Source organism: Diadema antillarum, unplaced genomic scaffold (assembly GCF_040938485.1).
Source record: "Diadema antillarum isolate AM-2024a unplaced genomic scaffold, OU_Dant_1.0 seq00000659_RagTag, whole genome shotgun sequence".
Lineage (NCBI taxonomy): Eukaryota > Metazoa > Echinodermata > Echinoidea > Diadematoida > Diadematidae > Diadema > Diadema antillarum.
In genome coordinates this window covers 497,771-516,192 of record NW_027271571.1, presented here as the reverse complement: position 1 = coordinate 516,192, position 18,422 = coordinate 497,771, and the positions used below count along the sequence as shown (strand labels likewise).

The 18,422-nt window shown below is 40.3% G+C and overlaps 2 protein-coding genes across 2 annotated transcripts; one reads left to right on the top strand and one right to left on the bottom strand.

Moving 5' to 3' along the window:
- Positions 1-528: 528 nt before the first annotated feature.
- LOC139736644 (ADP-ribosylhydrolase ARH1-like) lies at positions 529-3,408 on the bottom strand. The gene is made up of 3 exons (XM_071647393.1): positions 2,737-3,408; positions 1,445-1,617; positions 529-745 (listed from the first exon to the last, which is right to left on the bottom strand). The coding sequence occupies exons 1-3, from the start codon at positions 3,406-3,408 to the stop codon at positions 529-531; spliced, it is 1,062 nt and encodes a 353-aa protein (XP_071503494.1).
- Positions 3,409-5,364: 1,956 nt separating this feature from the next.
- On the top strand, positions 5,365-15,841 carry LOC139736633 (ADP-ribosylhydrolase ARH3-like). The gene is made up of 6 exons (XM_071647384.1): positions 5,365-5,533; positions 6,155-6,254; positions 9,514-9,721; positions 11,697-11,893; positions 12,220-12,335; positions 15,046-15,841. Exons 1-6 carry the CDS (start codon positions 5,365-5,367, stop codon positions 15,324-15,326), a joined length of 1,071 nt encoding a protein of 356 aa, XP_071503485.1. The 3' UTR covers positions 15,327-15,841.
- Positions 15,842-18,422: the final 2,581 nt, after the last annotated feature.

Genomic DNA, 18,422 nt, shown 5'->3' with positions numbered 1-18,422 from the left:
TGGGATCACTGTGGTCCACGTAGCAGATCAGAGTCAAAACTAAAAACACAGCAGTAGGTAGGCCGCAATACATGCAACTAGCTAGGTAAAGTAGCTGCGCGTACACGTTAACGTTGCAGTACACTGTACTCCGCCGCGATTGGTCTGTTTACCGGCAGCGCATCGCAGCGCAGCCGGCCAGCACGTACAATGTAGTTTGCAGGCGCTTTGCTGCTGTGAGCCACAGAACTCTGTGAGCGGCCATGCATTAGTAGCCCCCCACGAAGCCGTGCTATAGTACCTTCGAGTCGTGCAATAGGCCCATGCCAGGGGCCTATTGTATGGCTGTCACTCTCAATGAGTTTGATAGGTATTTTCTATTGAATGTCATGTGACATGTTCTTGGCCAATCACAATTCGACATCATTCTGAGGTGTTGTATAACATTTGATACACAGATGAGTGAGTTTATAAGATTAGAGCAGTGTATAAATGAATGCAGTGTATCATCAATGGTTGAATTTTCTTCATGGAAGCTCGGGACTGCCATCACCAGCTGAGTTCATACAGCTTGGATGCACACTCAAGCAGGCGATCTTTGAATTCTACGTGATTATAATTACACAAGGGCACGGGACTGAAGCCGTGCTGAATGCCCCACCAGCTGGCTGCGAGGGCGCCAGACACTTTTCCCTGGCCAGAGTGGAACATGGAGTTGTTGCAAAGAGCCTCCCAGCTGCTACCCGACGACAGCAGGGCATCATACCTGAACCAAGAGAACATCAAGTGCTACAAACATATCTATAGTTTTTGTCAAGATAAAGAAGAGAACAATGATGGATATGATTTCATTAAAATATTTCCCTAGCTATAATGGGCTACCTCCATTAAAAAAACTTGTAAAAGTGGAATAATCAGGTACTCCCTCAGTAACGAAAATGGCTACAATGAAATTTTGTTTCAGCAGAGTAAAAATATCTATATACATGTATCTTTATATTTTGTTTTGCTATGATGAAATTTGATATAACAAAAGAAAGCAGCCAGTCTCAAGGACTTCAATAGTTGTACAGGGATTTGCCTGTATACAAATTAAGTGGAACTGTAAGGAGAATAAACTATTCAATTTAGAATACAATGTACATTGTACATGTATAGGTAACATCAGGATAATATACTTGAGAAAAATAAAGTGTTTATAGTTTTCTGAAATCTACTAAAATGGCAATATTCAGTAAAGATGTATTTCAAAATAACACAAAGAATTTCTCATATAATCCTGATCTGAAAAGAGCATCATTCTATTTCACAACTTTCTGTGTACTTCAACATAACACAAAGGATTTCTCATATACTCCTAATCTTAAAAGAGCATCACTGTTTCACAATTTTCTGTATTTTATTTTTCATCAACACCAAAATGACCTCTGGTGCATGAATTTGTTTCATAACAAATTGTACATACGCTATAAGAGTTGCATCCAGTCCAGTTGACCCTAGCTCTTTGTTGGGGAGAGCAAAGCTCTGGTAGAGCATGTCACGCTTCTTTATGTCATATTTCCGAGGGAAATTTGGCTGCCGCTCCCCATCAGTTATCCCCCGCATGTGAAGATACTCCCTCCATGTCTGTTCAAACACCTGTCAAATTGAAAAGATGTATTCTCATATAACATGATATTAGATTTATCACGATTAACCTATTACATAATGGTATATCAAATGTCATAAATATACTGTATACATCAAAATCTATCATATTAGTCTATTATATTACATATCACATTATAATCATGTTGTAATACATAACACTGTATCAATATAACTCATATATTCACTGCATAATGTAAAATATCATATTGTATGCGCAAGACTATACGACTATATATTTCACGATATATCTCATCCTTGTCCTATTTCCCACCTTTTTGTTAATTTTTCACACTATCCTCCAAACAATGATACCAATCTGAGGAAATGAAAATTATTCATTTGAAGTATTTGTCATAACATTTTTGTGCAGTAAAGCTCACAAACAAATTATATTTGGGAATACACATATGCCTAGATTCCTGTATCTCGTTATTTGCACATGTGAGATCAGCAAGATCAGCAAGATTGAGATGATCCAGCGGAGGGCAGCCAGATACACTCTAAACCGATATCGGAATACATCAAGTGTATCATCAATGCTGCAGGAGCTGGGATGGACATCACTACAACAGAGACGTGAACATCTGCGTCTTGTGATGTTCTACAAGATCCACACCCAGCTTGTACCATTCAACTGTGAGGCTTTCATCACCAAATCCACCAGACCATCCAGAGGTGTGAACACCCAAGGCTACCTCATCCCTCAATCCCAGACACAACAGCACCAAAACTCGTTCTTTCCTAGAACTGTTAGATCCTGGAATGCCCTCCCTGACGATGTTGTGACGGCCTCTTCAGTTAACGCCTTTCGTCTCCTGCTGACGGAAGGCAGCAACAGCTAGATTCAAGGCAGTTTTTACTTGCACCCTGTGAATTATTGGCACATGCACCTTACCCCTATGACACACACTATCACCAAGTTCTGCAAGAATCTTCAAGGTTGAAGGAAGCAGACTACTGACAAGAAGACAAGAAGAAGAAGAGATTACTGGTATGTTGTAAGAGCTACTATGGAAGAGTTGCATCTACGGTATGTCTGTACAGCATATTGTTGAACTTATGAACCCTCAAGTAGGCTCTACATGAGACATTGGCTGAGGTATGCACCTGGTATGTTGACATGTTCTGGATGACGTCTCTGCCGCTTGAGGCCACAAACTCCAAAATCATGGGGAGGGTAGTCAGGAGTCCCGCGCCCCACTCTCGCATTTCTTTTTCTTGTATGGCGTATGAAGTAAACAGGGCTGCCGTCACTGCACCCATGTAGGCTACAGGGTGGTGATGAAGAATCCTAGCGATGTCGACAGTGGCTGCTACTAGCTCCCGAACGTGTTTGGCCTTGTGGTATCGCAGTCCCGCACACAGGCCTCGCAGAGCTGCTGAGGAGTGAGTTGCGTGGTCGTTGTAATCTTGGAATATGCCGTCTTCGAGATCGGCCGGCTGCAAGCGAGAAACTTCCCTTAGCATGTAGGTACTTATAGGTCGGTTGTGCATGTCGGTGGCCAGACTATCGGCGTATCTCATTGCAATATCACGGATTAAATCACCACCGGTTTTGCCCGTTGCCACGGATTGAACCGTAGCTACGGTGAAGACGCTCTCCTCGGGTACGGGCCAGGCGGGCGGGCCGACAGTAATTGCCCCGACACCACCAAGCTGTTGAACTACCCGCTGTTTTTCAGCGCTAGATTCCGCATGTCCCCAGTCTTCATTTCTACTGCCGAATGCACTACCTGTCATACCAAGAGTTAGAGCAGCTTGGAATGATTCAAGAGACATGATGGCTCCTCATCACAACGTCTAAATGACATGATCTAGATATAATTTTATGTCTACATGCATGTCTGTATCCGTGGATACGGCAGACGCGTTTGGAGCTGAATAAACTAGAAATGAGTGCGTGCTGTGTTTACAAATCTAGCGCCACCACATGTCAAAGCAGAAAACATGAACAGAGACTAACATGACTGCTTTTCGAGCGATGTCCATGTCCGGAGTTGCATGGCCTTGTCACTGCTGCATTTGTAAGTCATAGTTTAGGCCGAGCTAAGTCCAGTTCGACTGGAAAGTGGTTTTGTTATTTTCGTCACCTGTGTGGTCCCAGAACCAAGTAACCAAGCAGTTACGCCTTCTTCATCAATCAGTCACTGAATCGAGGTACACCGTCACATCAGTACTGTAGTCCCACAGTAAGTCTTTCTGTGTGACTCTCTAACGTTAAGACTTAAGTCTCTTTCTCTCCTTAGTTAAAACTTCCGATCATCAGAATGTAAGTACATTACAGTAAATATCAAAAGCAAAATGATGTTCATAATTAAGTTGACTCGTCTGTGACAACTTTTTTCAAGGTGTGTGAAATGCTAACAAGGCCGGGCAGATGTAGAGGCAATTTTGAATGGTTGACATAGTTTTCATAACATGTTGATGTTTAAATCATCTGTCTTCTCCCAAGTTCCTCTCTGCAAATTCGTAGGTATGCTCACTTTTGTTTTTTTGTTTTTGTTTTTTTTGTTGTTTTTTTTTATATAGCCACACAGAATCTCGGTTAATATTTCAGAAGAATATGTTACTTTCTCGCAAAAGAATACATGACACATGTAGTATGACCCACCCATTTATTTTAAAGATAATGTATAATTTCTACAATGGTTGTGCCTCTTCATTTTAAAGGAAGAGCAGTGACAGCAGCTTTCAAATTCTCATCAATGTTAGTGAATAGTAGAATATGATTAATATACCAGGTACTTCTTTATTATTTGTAACAGTGTTATTGAATATCAGTTCGGGAAACCCACTCACAAGGGGGGCCCCTCCTTATAAGTAACCCGTCCCCCTTATAAGTAACCCCGTCCCCCTTATAAGTAACCCCCGGGGCACCCCTTATAAGGAGTCTCCACGCTTTTTTGCAATGCAACGCGAAAATGAAAGGACTGCGGCAATTCGCTTGATTATGTCCATAAAGCTTCACAAGTTTCCTAGTTACTCACGAAATTTGAGCAAAATCGGTTTGAAGCATCATATCTAAAATCATGGATTTAAATGCGATGTCAAACGACCCATGCGAATGCTGAAATGCGAGCGATTACTGGCGCGAGTGTCGCCAGGCGCGGCGGCGCGGCAATGCTTGAGTGCAGACGTGGCGACTGAGTACGAGAGAGTCTCCGTACTCAGTCGCCACGTCTGCACTCAAGCATTGCCGCGCCGCCGCGCCTGGCGACACTCACGCCAGTAATCGCTCGCATTTCAGCATTCGCATGGGTCGTTGGACATCGCATTTAAATCCATGATTTTAGATATGATGCCTCAAACCGATTTTGCTCAAATTTCGTGAGTAACTAGGAAACTTGTGAAGCTTTATGGACATAATCAAGCGAATTGCCGCAGTCCTTTCATTTTCGCGTTGCATTGCAAAAAAGCGTGGAGACTCCTTATAAGGGGTGCCCCGGGGGTTACTTATAAGGGGGACGGGGTTACTTATAAGGGGGACGGGTTACTTATAAGGAGGGGCCCCCCTTGTGAGTGGGTTTCCCGAACTGATATGCAATGCAGTTGGCTGTATTTTTTATTATCATTATGTTATGTAACATTTAATCATTATTATTGATCACTATTATATTTATAAACAGTAATAGTTTGTGTACATCTGCTAGCTTCAAGATTTACAGACTATAGTAGAAGATCAAGGTAGTGCCTTCATAGCAGAGTTTGACTTCACTGGCAACTAGCATGCTGAAGATGGCAGCAGGTAACCCAAGCCTCCGCTCTAGATTCCAAGGCTGCCTGGTGAGTGCAGTGGCAGGAGACTGCCTTGGTGCACCTTATGAGGTCAAAGGTGTGCCTGCTAACACCTTCCAGGAACTCGTGCAGTTCTTTCAACAGATTGGAACAGATATAACAGAAAAGGGTACGGAATTTGTAAAAATAATAGGAAGCTAATATTTTTATCAGTTTGTAACATGTTCTCATTGAAAATGCAGAGTTCGGGTGTTTCAGTTTTTAAATATAATAGATGTCTAGATGGTAAACTATATGAGCACAATTTCTTCTAGAGAGAATGATTCTCCCTTACCCAGCAACTGTCTTGATACAATTGTCTTTAAGAGCATGAAACGCTTTACATTGTACACTGTACAAGAAATGTAAATGATACAATGTATTACGCTATTCATTTTCCTCATGACAATGCCATATGAATTAAGGTGGTGGTGGTGATGATAGATGATGATGATTATCAAAGGCTAATGAAGTTGTTCAATTCTGTTATACTGCTACATGCTTTAGTATTCATTTCATTGATATTTCTACTACAACTTTGTGAAGGATGCGGTGAGGATGCAGACCAAAAAAATAAAAAATAAAAAAAAAAAATAAGTTGGGAGATCCTGTACATATATGAGTTTTGCAAACAGTCACTGAATAAACCCATGTTTGTATATATTTGAATATGTGTAGTGAGTACTATCTGCATGTAAAAAGAAAAAAAAGTAATTTAAAGAGTTTTGTGGGTGAAAACTGTTTTTGACAGATTATCTCTGCTACACCGATGACACAGCAATGGCTCGCAGTGTTGCACAGTCCCTGATTGATAATAGAGGAAAGCTCAATGGCAGCGATTTGGCCAAGAAGTAAGTCCACATTGGGCATTATCAGTATCATAGTGCATATCATATAGCAGACATCTTGATGTTGATCTAGTCTGCTTGATTTGACAACTTAAGCTGATGTGAAGGATACCTTTGTCAAGTGTACTTGTCATTTATTGATATCAGTTTGTATTTTGACCATCCTACCAATAGGCAATACTTATCTCTTAATTTTGTTACGATCATATGTACACCAAAGTTCTCTGGATATGAAGATACAAAGAAGAATATTCATCAAGAAAACATTTAAGCCCAGATTTTCAACAGCGTTAGTAGTGAGAAACTGCAACTTTGGGATATTGTCACTTTTGAACCAAAGGTTCAAGTGAGCTATAGCAATTGTTCATCATATAACATGTGCATCATGCGCAAACTTTTCACATTATCAGCTTTTTTTGAAAATCCCATGATGGATTTTCACCAAACTTGGCAGGTAGTGCCCCTAGGTTTATTGGATCTGAATTTGTACAAATGGGCACCATGCTCCCACTGGGGGGGGGGGGGGGGGGGGGGGGGGGGGGGGGGGGGGGCAGGGCAGGGCAGGCAGGGAGCCCAGAACCCTATTAGAGAGAATCTTTAAGAAATTCTATTCCATTAAAGGGCAAGTCCAAGATAAGGTCCCCTCAGAAGGCAAAATTTCATCTTTGCTCAATATTGACATGTTTGGTATCATTTTGAAGCTTATGAGTTGAAGTTTTGATTTCCATGGAGGAAAAAATGATATTACGTAAATTTATGCAAATTTCAAGGGCTTCATTTGCATAAATGTGAAACACACTGTTACGTATGGGACATTTATAAAAATTAATATTTATTCAAAGGAAAGCAAATGATATTTGATTAATATGTGGACATAAGAAGTTCATCAAATAGTTTAACTTGGTATGAAAATTTAGGGATTATGCAAATGATTATGCAAATTAGCTCGTGTCCTATCATGAGATGTCCCATACGTAACAAATTGAGGTCATTTTTTTTAGGTTTTTTCTGAGATTGCTAAGGTTATTTGAATGCCCTTTTGGAAAGTTCTAATTTATTGTTTAGAGAAGTTAAATAACATAGAAAGAAGAAAAAATAGTAAAAGAAATATTTTTTATTAGGCAATGAAATAATGTTACGTATGGGACAAATGCGTTACGTATGGGACATCCTCATACATATTGCATGTGAATGCATGTAGCTAGCTGGGAAGGTCTCTCAGTACACAAATGGTCAATAATCCTGAAGAAAGCATCCCAACTTTGCAGCTACTTTTGAGTTATAGACACTTGAAACAATACATGTACTTGACTGAACAATTTTCAGAAAGGGGGAGGGGGAGATGGCAAAATACACAATGAAAATCAGCATTAAAGGGATGGTGTAGTTTTTGTAGAAATGGGGATTCAGTTTTCAACATTTTTCGAGATGATTGGAAACCAATTATATGAATTATTAAAGAGCATACAATTCTAAGACTAGAGGAATTCAAAGTTTATCTGATGGAGATCCAATTTGAAATGACTGAGATATCAAAAAACAAACAAATACAAAGTAAAATGAAGTGGTCTTAATAAAAAATGTGACCCATCTTTTGTTAGGACACCACGTTTCTGGATATCTCAGCCATTTCAAAACGGATTTTTGTCATGTTAACTTTAAATTCCTCCTAGAATTGTATGCTATTTAAATATTTCATAAAAGAAGTGCTAATTATCTTGTAAAAGTTGAAATCAGAATTCCCATCTGAACCAGAACTATACAGTCCCTTTAAGTAGAGACCTCTGATTTAAGGGTTCTGAAACCGAATACACAAGCAGATTGAAAAATTGCAGTTCAACTACTACATTGTAGTATATTGGGTACTGTTCACCACACAATGTAGAGCTCTAGCTATGTTGTAGCTGCATTGTATAACACATGTATGTGATGATAATGAAGATGTTACTTCAAATTAGTGTTTTTTGTACCATTTTTTTTTTTTATTGCAAGTGATAAACAAATTGTCCTTATTCAGTTTTCAGAAGTAGCCATGACAAAATTCATGGGTATACATACTGAGGTGTGACTCGAATCAATGACCTGATTGCTAGACAGACATCATATATCTACTCGATTACTGGGGTTCCACGCAGCAGGTATTGCATATTTATTAAAATTACCGTAATATTTCTTGTGTCAAGTTGTGTTTTTATCGAAACTGAATGGCAAACTGCCCGTCATCAATGGAAGTAAACACTTCAATGCTATTCAATCTTTTAGTAGTAACTATCCTGATAAAAATACAGGGCATCCTACATACTCAGATTGGTCATAAAAATATAGAATATGATTAAATATGATTATGATGGTAAATATTTGGGGAATATTGTTCCCTTGACAATCTGGATCAGTATTTGAGTAATTTCAACTGATTCTACATCAATAATTATGCAAAAATTTGTTTATGGGTATTTTGCAAAATTATTTTGCAAAATACTCATAAACATGGTTCTCAACACACTAAACAAATGGGGGACAAAGGGCATGCATACTCAGGTTGGTCATAAAAATATAAAGATATGATTGAATATGATTATGATGGTAAATATTTGGGGAATATTGTTTCCTTGACAATCTGGATCAGTATTTGAGTAGTTTCAACTGATTTTACTTGAGGTTGAAAAAAATGTTCAAAAAAACAAAAATTTTCTGGTCCCATACGTAACGGCACATATTTTCTCTTCTGGAATATAATTGTGATGGTCATTTTTCTCCATTTTTTACATGATTATACTTCTCCTAGATATCAATCACCATGATAAAGTTCAATAAGATCAAAGGCCATTAACACCATTTTTCAGGTCATAAAAGTCTCTGAATGTCCCATACGTCACGCGCGTGTTATCTTGGACTTGCCCTAAACCAGAAATGCTGAGAGTAAATACAGCAGTACTGAGTATACTTTGTCACTTAATATCAGTCATAAAGAATGAAAATTTCATTTTTTTTATATTTTGGTAGATTACGCCACAGGTAACATGTGTGCCAATTTTCATGATGTTATTGTGCAATCGATGGCCGAGATCTCAGGGGGGATTGATTCCCTTTTGCTTTTTTATTTAATTGTTTCTTTCAATTACTCAAAGACTTTACTAGATCTAATCAGATGTAAGACCATAGTGAAATCTGAACAGTTATATCCTGTTCTTCTTTCTCCTTATTCTTTTCTTTCTTTTGTGTTGATGCTGTGAATAATGGTTTGTGTCCTTTCTGCTTTCAGATTTGCTGCTGAATATATCCAGAGTCCCAACAGAGGCTATGGAGCTGATGTTATCTCTATCTTGAAACCTCTGGGGGAGGATCTTGATGATGTCTACCAGCCAGCCAGGACACAGTTTGGGGGATCTGGTTCCTATGGCAATGGAGGAGCCATGAGAGTGGCGCCAGTTGGTCTGTGTCCTGCCGACAACTTTGACCAAATGATTGAGGTGTCTAGCATCAACTTTTGCTACATGCATTGTTAATTTCTGTGTTAAGATGCTTTTGATTGCTTTTCATAGTGCACAAACTTTCTTCAGCATATTCATGATTTCGATAGCATCATTAGCCTGTTGAGGACGGCCTGATTTTGCTACAACACACATATCCCATAGACACCTGCCCGAGTATATTCGGGACTCGTCCTCAATAGGTTAATGCTGTAATTGCAGTTATGCTCATCCTAATGATGATGATGATGATCTGCTATAACTACTACTACGACTACTACTACTATTTAAACTACTGTTACTTTATAAATTATCATGTTACGACTAATGGTAGTAGAAGTCATAGTGATGACAATAATAACAATAGCTAGTTTTTACAAAGCGCATTTCAGACTTTATAGGGAGCTTTCGTTACAGGACGGAAAGACTGAGAGTACACGAAAGCAATCGGCTGTGACAGTCCCTGTACTTGGACTCCCGTCCCCATATCTAAGCAGTTTCGCTTTCCTGTTTGGATGGAGGCGTAGCGACAAGATCGCTGATTGGCTGGTTGAATCCAGCCCAGCATAGGGACCGAACGGTATTTTGGCCGAGTACCATTCTCGTTTTCCCCAGGACAGGACGTTTCTCGGATTTGATCATGTGCAGAAGCAAAGTTTGCACACAGCACACTCAACTACCGGCCGCGTTGTGCTTGCGAAAGCTCACTGTTAAGAATTTAAGTGGAAAATTGAGCAAAGAAAATGGGATTCCATCAGAATCTCAAGAATTTCAATACACTTTACAGACTATTTATTACCCTGGTCACTGGATACATTATTTCCAACCAGCACTGACAGTGCTCACTCTCCACTTCGTGGGGAGCATTCCAGCCGGTCATTATTTCACAGGCGTGCACATGCTGATCAACCAACATAAACATGCTCATCCTATGGGGCACCCATTTATACTCCATGGTTGAGAGCAGCAATATGGGCAAGGTGCCTTGCTAGAGTAGTAGCTAAAAGTAGCAGTGGTTTTAGCAGTGATATAAGTAGTAGTAGCTAAAAGTAGCAGTGGTTTTAGCAGGGATATCAGTAGTAGTAGTAGTAGTAGTAGTAGTAGTAGTAGTAGTAGCAGTAGTAGTAGTAGTAGTTGTAGTAGTAGTAGTAGTAGTAGTAGTAGCAGTAGTAGTAGTAGTAGTAGTAGTGGTAGTAGTAGCAGCAGTAGCAGTAGTAGTAGTAGTAGTAATAGTGGTAATAGTAGTAGTAGTAGTAATAGTAGTAGTAGTAGTAGTAATAGTGGTAATAGTAGTAGTAGTAGTAATAGTAGTAGTAGTAGATGTATTACCATTTTATTGTTATCATTTCAATATAGCCACTTTTATATATACAGTCAAACCTGCCTTAGCGGCCACCTGTCTATAGCGACCACCTGTCTACAGCGGCCACTGAAAAATCCCCCCGAGAGAAATGCCCTGTTAAAGACCCTGTGTATAGCGGCCACCCGTCTAACGTGGCCAGCGGCCACAAATTTTGTTTCCCGCGGTAGATTTTAACCTGTCTATAGCAGCCAAAAACCCTAAGGAGCCGTAGCCGAGATGATAATTCAGCGTGTTTTTCTGCTTTGTAGCCATGCGGGCAACGTTCGGTGATAGTCACCGCGGCATTCATCCCTCATTCAGTCATAATAATGCACTTTTGTTAAGCTTACTTCACGACAATACACATACTATACTGTGCAACAATTTCATATACACCGGCATGGTTAAATGCATGAAATACACTGTGTGTGCATACGTACTCACATACAATTATGTACATGTACATGTAAGGATACAACGATGATAAGCAATGCACACAAAGTTGGATTACCTGTCTATAGCGGCCACCTGTCTATAACGGCCACTTTTTCCGTCTCCCTTGGGTGGCCGCTATAGACAGGTTTGACTGTACCAGGTAAGTTACCCCTATTCATGATCCTTTGGACATGTCAGGCAGCTCGTCAGAGTGCCCAGCTGACCCATGCCAATGCCAAGGGCTACAATGGGGCCATCCTTCAGTGTTTGGCGGTTCATCTGGCACTCCACTCAGACCCGTCATCGTTTGATGCCAACACTTTCGTCGACAGGCTCCTAGAGGTGATGGAGAAAGAGGAGGTGGTGGCTGTTCCCCCTGAAGCTAAAGTCTCCAGGTATCTGCACATCATGCAGTCTTAGTCATGCAGTCTTAGAATATAAAGAAAATTCTGCAAAAACTCACTTTTCTAGCATAATGAAAGAGCACTTGACTATTAAACCGCTTTCAGAAAGCAGGGGGAATAATTGCTACTCTTAACATAATTATGTCAGTATCAAGTTGATGGAATGTGTAATTTTCATGAAAAATGAATTTTTGTGGAATTCCCTTTATATTTTCTTTGTATTGGTGTCCACACATGATGCCATAACCTCAAGAAGTCTCCTCATCCAGCGATTCCAACACCAAAACTTTAAAAATTCATAACTTTTGCATCGACAGGAAAGGAGATGGTACACCTGAGCAGGATGAAGCAAAAGTATACTGCCAGAAGTTGAGGTTGATGAAAACTCTTCTGAAGGAGAATGCAGACATCAAGAGGATAGCTGCTGAGTTAGGTAGGAGCAACAGCATTTCAAACACTAATATCTTGTGTGTAGGAGTGTGTGTGCATGAGTGTGTGTTTGTGCACGCATACACATACATGCTATGAGCAATGAGCTGGCTTGGACCCCGTTTACAGTGAGCGAAAAGGCCGGGCTCGGCCGCGGCCAAGCCTGGCCTTCATTTCAGTGTATACGCGCAAAAGGCCAAATGCGGGGCCAAAATTGGTCGCGCATTTGGCCACGCTCTGGAGGTGGTCTCGGCCGTGGCCGAGCCCGGCCTTTTCTCAGTGTAAACGCAAACTGCGCCAAATGCGGGTACCAAATTTAGTCTGGCTTCCAGACCCTCTGCTGTACTATTTCGCTATTCAGGATATTAATGCCCTCAACGTCGACAGCTAGCATAGTTTAAGGTGGTTTTGTCCTGCAAAGGATTTTTCCTTCGGCAAAGGCGGCGGCGACGCGTAGTCCAGTTGGCAAAGGGTCTGGAAACCAGACTACAGTGCACTCTTGTTACAACGAACACGGTTATAACGAAGTAAAACTTCTGGTCCCAAAATTATCGCCATTAAAGCCTATGGTACAAAATTCGCTTATAACGAACACGGTCATAACGAAGTCTTTTTCGAGCGCCACTGACAAAGAAAAACAAAAGAAATGTGCTCCGTTATAACGAAATGCGGATCGCTTTCGAAAATACGTAGTGGAACAAGCATTTATAGCTTCTCTGCATGGGCGAACGCTTCACATCACTGTGTGTTCGCTCCGTGTGTCACGCACAGTTTCCGATGGGTAATCTGAAATTATTAAAATAACTGTTCGTTTTATTGTTCTGAAGGTTCTTTATTACAAAACACACAGTTTCCGATACACCTAAAATGTCCGTTAGTTTGGAAACGAAATAGGGTTTGTTATTACGAACATTTTGCCGTTAGTCCATCCAAAGGTTCGTTATCAATTTAAGGTTCGTTAATCCGACAATATGAAATATGGTTCTTATTACGAAGGTTCGTTAGTCTGAAAATGATAGAAATTCCAAACGTTTGTTAATCAGAACATAAAAAAAAAGTTTTGTTAATCCAAGAGAGAAAAAGGTGAATCCACTAACCTAGCTTATAATCATCTGAAGATATCCGAACCTTCGAAATAACTAACCTTTCTCATTTTGTGATTAACAAACCTTCTTCAGAATAACAAACCTTATTTCATTTTTGGATTAAAAAACCTTCGGAACAACGAACCTTCGGAATAGAAAACCTTTCTCAGTTTTTGATTTACAAACCTTCGGAATGACGAACCTCATTTTATTTTCCGATCAACGAACCTTCGGAATAGTGAACCTTTCTCAGTTTTTGATTAACAAATCTTCGGAATGATGAATTTCATTTCATTTTCCGATCAACGAACCTTCTAAATTATGAACTTTTGGAATAACGAATCTTCGGAAGAGCGAAGCTTCAGATGAACAAACCTTCGGAATCCCAGGAATGGCGAAACTTCGGAATAAGGATCCTTCAGAGTAACGAACTTTAGTACAAAACGAACCTTTGGAATAGCGAACTGTAACCGAATCCTAAACCATCATTTTCTATACATGTATGACAATACAAACAACATTATGCTCTCTTTTAAATGAAATATTTAAACAAAATTGAAAAGGTACCATCCCATTCCATGTAGCTTTCCAGTGTATGATGAGTATTCAACAAACAGAATATGATTTAATATGCGTGGTTTCCTTGTTTTCGCTTTATATTGTATTTGTTCGGTGTTATAACGAAATCGTTATAACGAAAGAAAACTGGTGGTCCCGAGCATTTCGTTATAACGGGAGTGCACTGTATACCAAATTGTGTTTGTTTACAAGCAGAGCGCCACTACGACAAAATATCGAAAGGTTTGAATTAAAAGCCTGGGCCGAGCCCGGCACTGTAAACAGACAAAATTGTGGGGCTCGGCCCCGCAATTGAGGCCGGGCTCGGCGGCGGCTCGGCCCAGCCCCGCACTGTAAACGGGGTCTGAGTTAATGGCATGTCAGCCGTGCAAAATCAAAGATTCGGGGCTCTGATGCTTGATGGGTCCAGATGAGCTATCTGGTGTTTTAGTCATACTGTCTCCTCCGATAAGACATATGTACTATAGAATTCCCGAGTTATGAGAAAGTGGCAATATATGCAGCATAGAAGAACCCACCTCACTTCATGCAGCCTGGGTTTCAGGCCCTATACTAGGGTTCATCCTTGTCCTACACACACTACACACAACACACACACAAAGACACACACAAACACACTCGCACTCACTAACACACACTCTCTCACACATACTCCATAACAGTTTACATGCTTGCAGATGATACTGAACCTATGTTGGTCATTGGAAGCGACTAACAGTCATCAGCAAAGGGCACCAACAGTGCCATCTCAACAAGTTATATTGATTTCATGACATTTTGTCACAAATTTATAAGGCTTTGTGACCAGTAGACTTTTGTAGTAGTGGTAGTGCATAAGGTCAAGATGACCAGTGGCTGCATGAGAAAGTCATTCAGCTTCACTTATCAATGCCTCCCCCAACTGGTCACCATCATGCCTTATGAAATGTTGGGAAGTTGAATTATGACACTGGCTAAAAAGAATGAGAGAAATCTGATGATACATTAAAAAGTCAAGTGAGTTCTGACCCTGCACCTAATTGTCACACCTTCTTCCAATGTTGACCCCAGGAAACGAAATATTAGCCCACAAGAGTGTCCCAGCTGCTGTCTACTCCTTCCTCCGCTGCCAGAAACCTGTGAGGGGTATCGACCTGTCTTGCGCCCTCGAGCGCACCGTGATGTATGCCATCGCTCTTGACGGGGACACAGACACCATAGGGTCAATGGCAGGAGCCATTGCAGGTGCATTCTACGGGATTGAGTCTGTCCCCAGTGGCTGGCTTACTGTCTGTGAAGGGGCTGATCATGCAATGGCTCAGGCTAGCCAACTTCACGATATCTTTTTTTGATGTGTCATGACATCTCATCATTCCCATTTAGTTGTTTACCTCTAAGGCAAACTGTTTCTCATATTGTGTCAGAATATGGTGCATCAAAATGTCATTTCAAATTGCTGCCCAATCCCAAACTGAAATGTGAAAGTGCGTTTTGCATTCTATCTCTTAAAATTTATGGAGTCTTCAACCGCTTGAAGATAAAACCACTCTCTCTGCTGTAAACATCACCAACGAAATGACAAAATATTTTCAACACCAATAACATACAAATTGTATGATGAAACAGCAAAATCAGTCACCTAATGAGCCATCAGTCTGGCTGCAAGAAGAATGTTTCTTTTCCAACCTCCCCCCATCATTTTTGCCTTTGCCAACTCCCACCCATGATGATATCCTCTGTCAACTCAGGTGATTCAAAGCCATTTACCTTAAGTTAGCATTTTGATATTTTGATGCAGTTTATTGTAAATTGTTTGGTGTTCAAGTAATTAACATTACCATGCAATTGAAAACCTAGTTGATCTTTAGCCAAGCTGAGTACTAAATCATGTAATATTAACCTGTACAATATGTACTGCATTTTGAATGGAAACAAGAACCTTTCATTCATTCTACAACTGTTGGCATCACAAAGAAAATTTACTTATAATCATTTTGTTATGAGAAACATGAGCAGTCATTATTACTCAAAGAGTTGTGACTGTAAAAATGGATTCTTGGTATATTATAGAAGTCTGTCAAAACAAATTTTGTTTATTTACACATCTATGTAGGTTTTTTAAAAAATATATTTATTTCAGGAGTCGTAAAAGTGAAAGAACAAATATGTAATATATTTTCCACTAGGATGAAGAAAAGGGTTTCTGATATCATTTCTGATGTGGATCAAACTACTCTCTCACTTTTAAAGCACCAAGCCAGCTCAGAGTTCCAGTTTGCCCACGAGCAGAAGAATTTCATTTGTATAGACCGATTCGGGTTCGTTGAGGGCAGCAGACAATTTGTGGCACTGGGCGCAGCCATGAGCTCATTTTGAGGTGTCTTAACCGACCCTCCCTCCTCTCCCCCACCCCCGGGCAACATGTTTATCACGCACTTGTAACAAAGGTTCGCGCGCTAAGCAAGCATTCGTGCACTCAGTACGAGACACCTATTGGCTAAAACGACCATGCATCAGTTTTTCATTCCGTGCGCGGAAGGGGGTGGAGGAGAGGGGAGGGGGGGTCGGCTAAGACACCGCGTTAATGGCGCTGTCCATGCCAAAAATACACATAGCGCGTCACAGAATCGGTATATTGACAGGCATGTTTGGTTTGAAATAAAGTATTCACTGAGATAAGTATCTGTAATATGATTATTATTTATGTCATCCTTATAAATTGTGCTTGCCATTACATCAACCTGACAGCAAGCCTGGTATTTGGCAATATCAATGGAAAAAGTTTGTTGAGACACTCAGTGCAAAGCAATGAAATGGATGCTCTCCCAAGTGTTGATTGATGGACCATTCTGGTCACCTGGTTTACTCAAGTTCATTCTTTGCTTGAAATAAATTCCACATATTGTCACATCAGACAAACTTGTGCATTATGTTGCTTTGAAAAAACTAATGAACTGCCAAACCAACTGAGAAATTAGCCATGTAAGGGAGGGGGTGGGGAATGGGGAATCAGGTATCAGTCACACATGATCATCTTGAAAACTTGAGGTTCCCAAATCAAAATATATCTAATGATATTATGAAATAATATGATATGATAGAATGGGAATACAAATGCAACCTACATTGTGTCAACTGACACAATGTACCACAATCATAAACATAATATGGCAAAATTAGTTTGCAGGTATTTTAAAACAATAGTACCTACATTTGGGGCCCCATTACAAGTAAATGTCTGTGTGCAATTTCTGTCAACCCACTGGCACTCCATATGTATCATGAGTAATGCATTACAATCCATTCTCTTGGCTCTGCCCTCATGCTCTGTTTCTTTGTCAGAGGTTGTCGTCCCCATGGAAGAAGTGAAGCTGATATTGGATCTCTTTGGCACAAGTATATTATTACCAAAACCTATTTTACCACTCTGCGCTCACCTTACATGTCACTAGCGCTTTTATCAAGTGAGGGGAAAAATATTGAACACAGTCACCTGTCAAAGCCCATGGGTGTACACATCTTCAGGAGTATTCCATTGACCTGAATTAACATTGACACTTGGGTACCAGTGAACGCATAGTGTGTTGACTTCAATATATAAGCTCCCAGTGTACCTTGTAAGTGTATTATTTGATTACATTACTAATAGTAAGATGAACAATATCAAATTGAACACTTGCCATGTACAGCACGTGAGTTCACCATTTACTTCACTTTGGTAGTGGTAGCATGGCGCTATGGTCCGACTGGCATGTCCACTGCCCCAGCTATCAATAGAACAACATCCCACTCAGCCATCACAGAAACATCCATGACGAGAATGAACGCTCAGCCATTCCCAAGGGCAGAATGACAGAAAGTAGCTATACGTGCTAAACCTGCAACCTTACAAAGGCATCTAGCAGGGTGTGGAAAGAAATGCCTTCTTGACCACATTAACTTAGCTCAGGCACCTCCAATCTACCTGCAACTCCCTTACTGGGTATAACAGTAATGAAAATGAAATTTTTCAAGAGTTCAGCTGCACACCTACACCTGGCCCCCAAAAAATTCATTCAGTTCGCAGGCCTACCCACGTTAAGTTATGTAAATCTACACCTGCCAACCTGTCACAGTACATTGGATAAAGAAAAAATAGGAAAGGGGAGGGTGAAAGATAAGTGACCAAAAAGAAAAAGACAAAACAAGGGCAATTTATAACCATGCTTGTGACAAATGGGATTAAAGTATGAGATAGGGTTTGTCAAGTTTATGAAATATGAAATTTCATCTGCACTCTAAAAAAAACAAAAACAAAAACAAAAAACAAAACAAAAGAGGGAGAAAGAAATCTTATGGTGTCAAGATAAAACTACAAGATTGTCGGATGAACTGCATCTGTGTTTTCTGTTCCAGTGCCTTATTAGTGCTAGTGAACGAAGGTAGTGATATTGGGCCCACGTGTGATT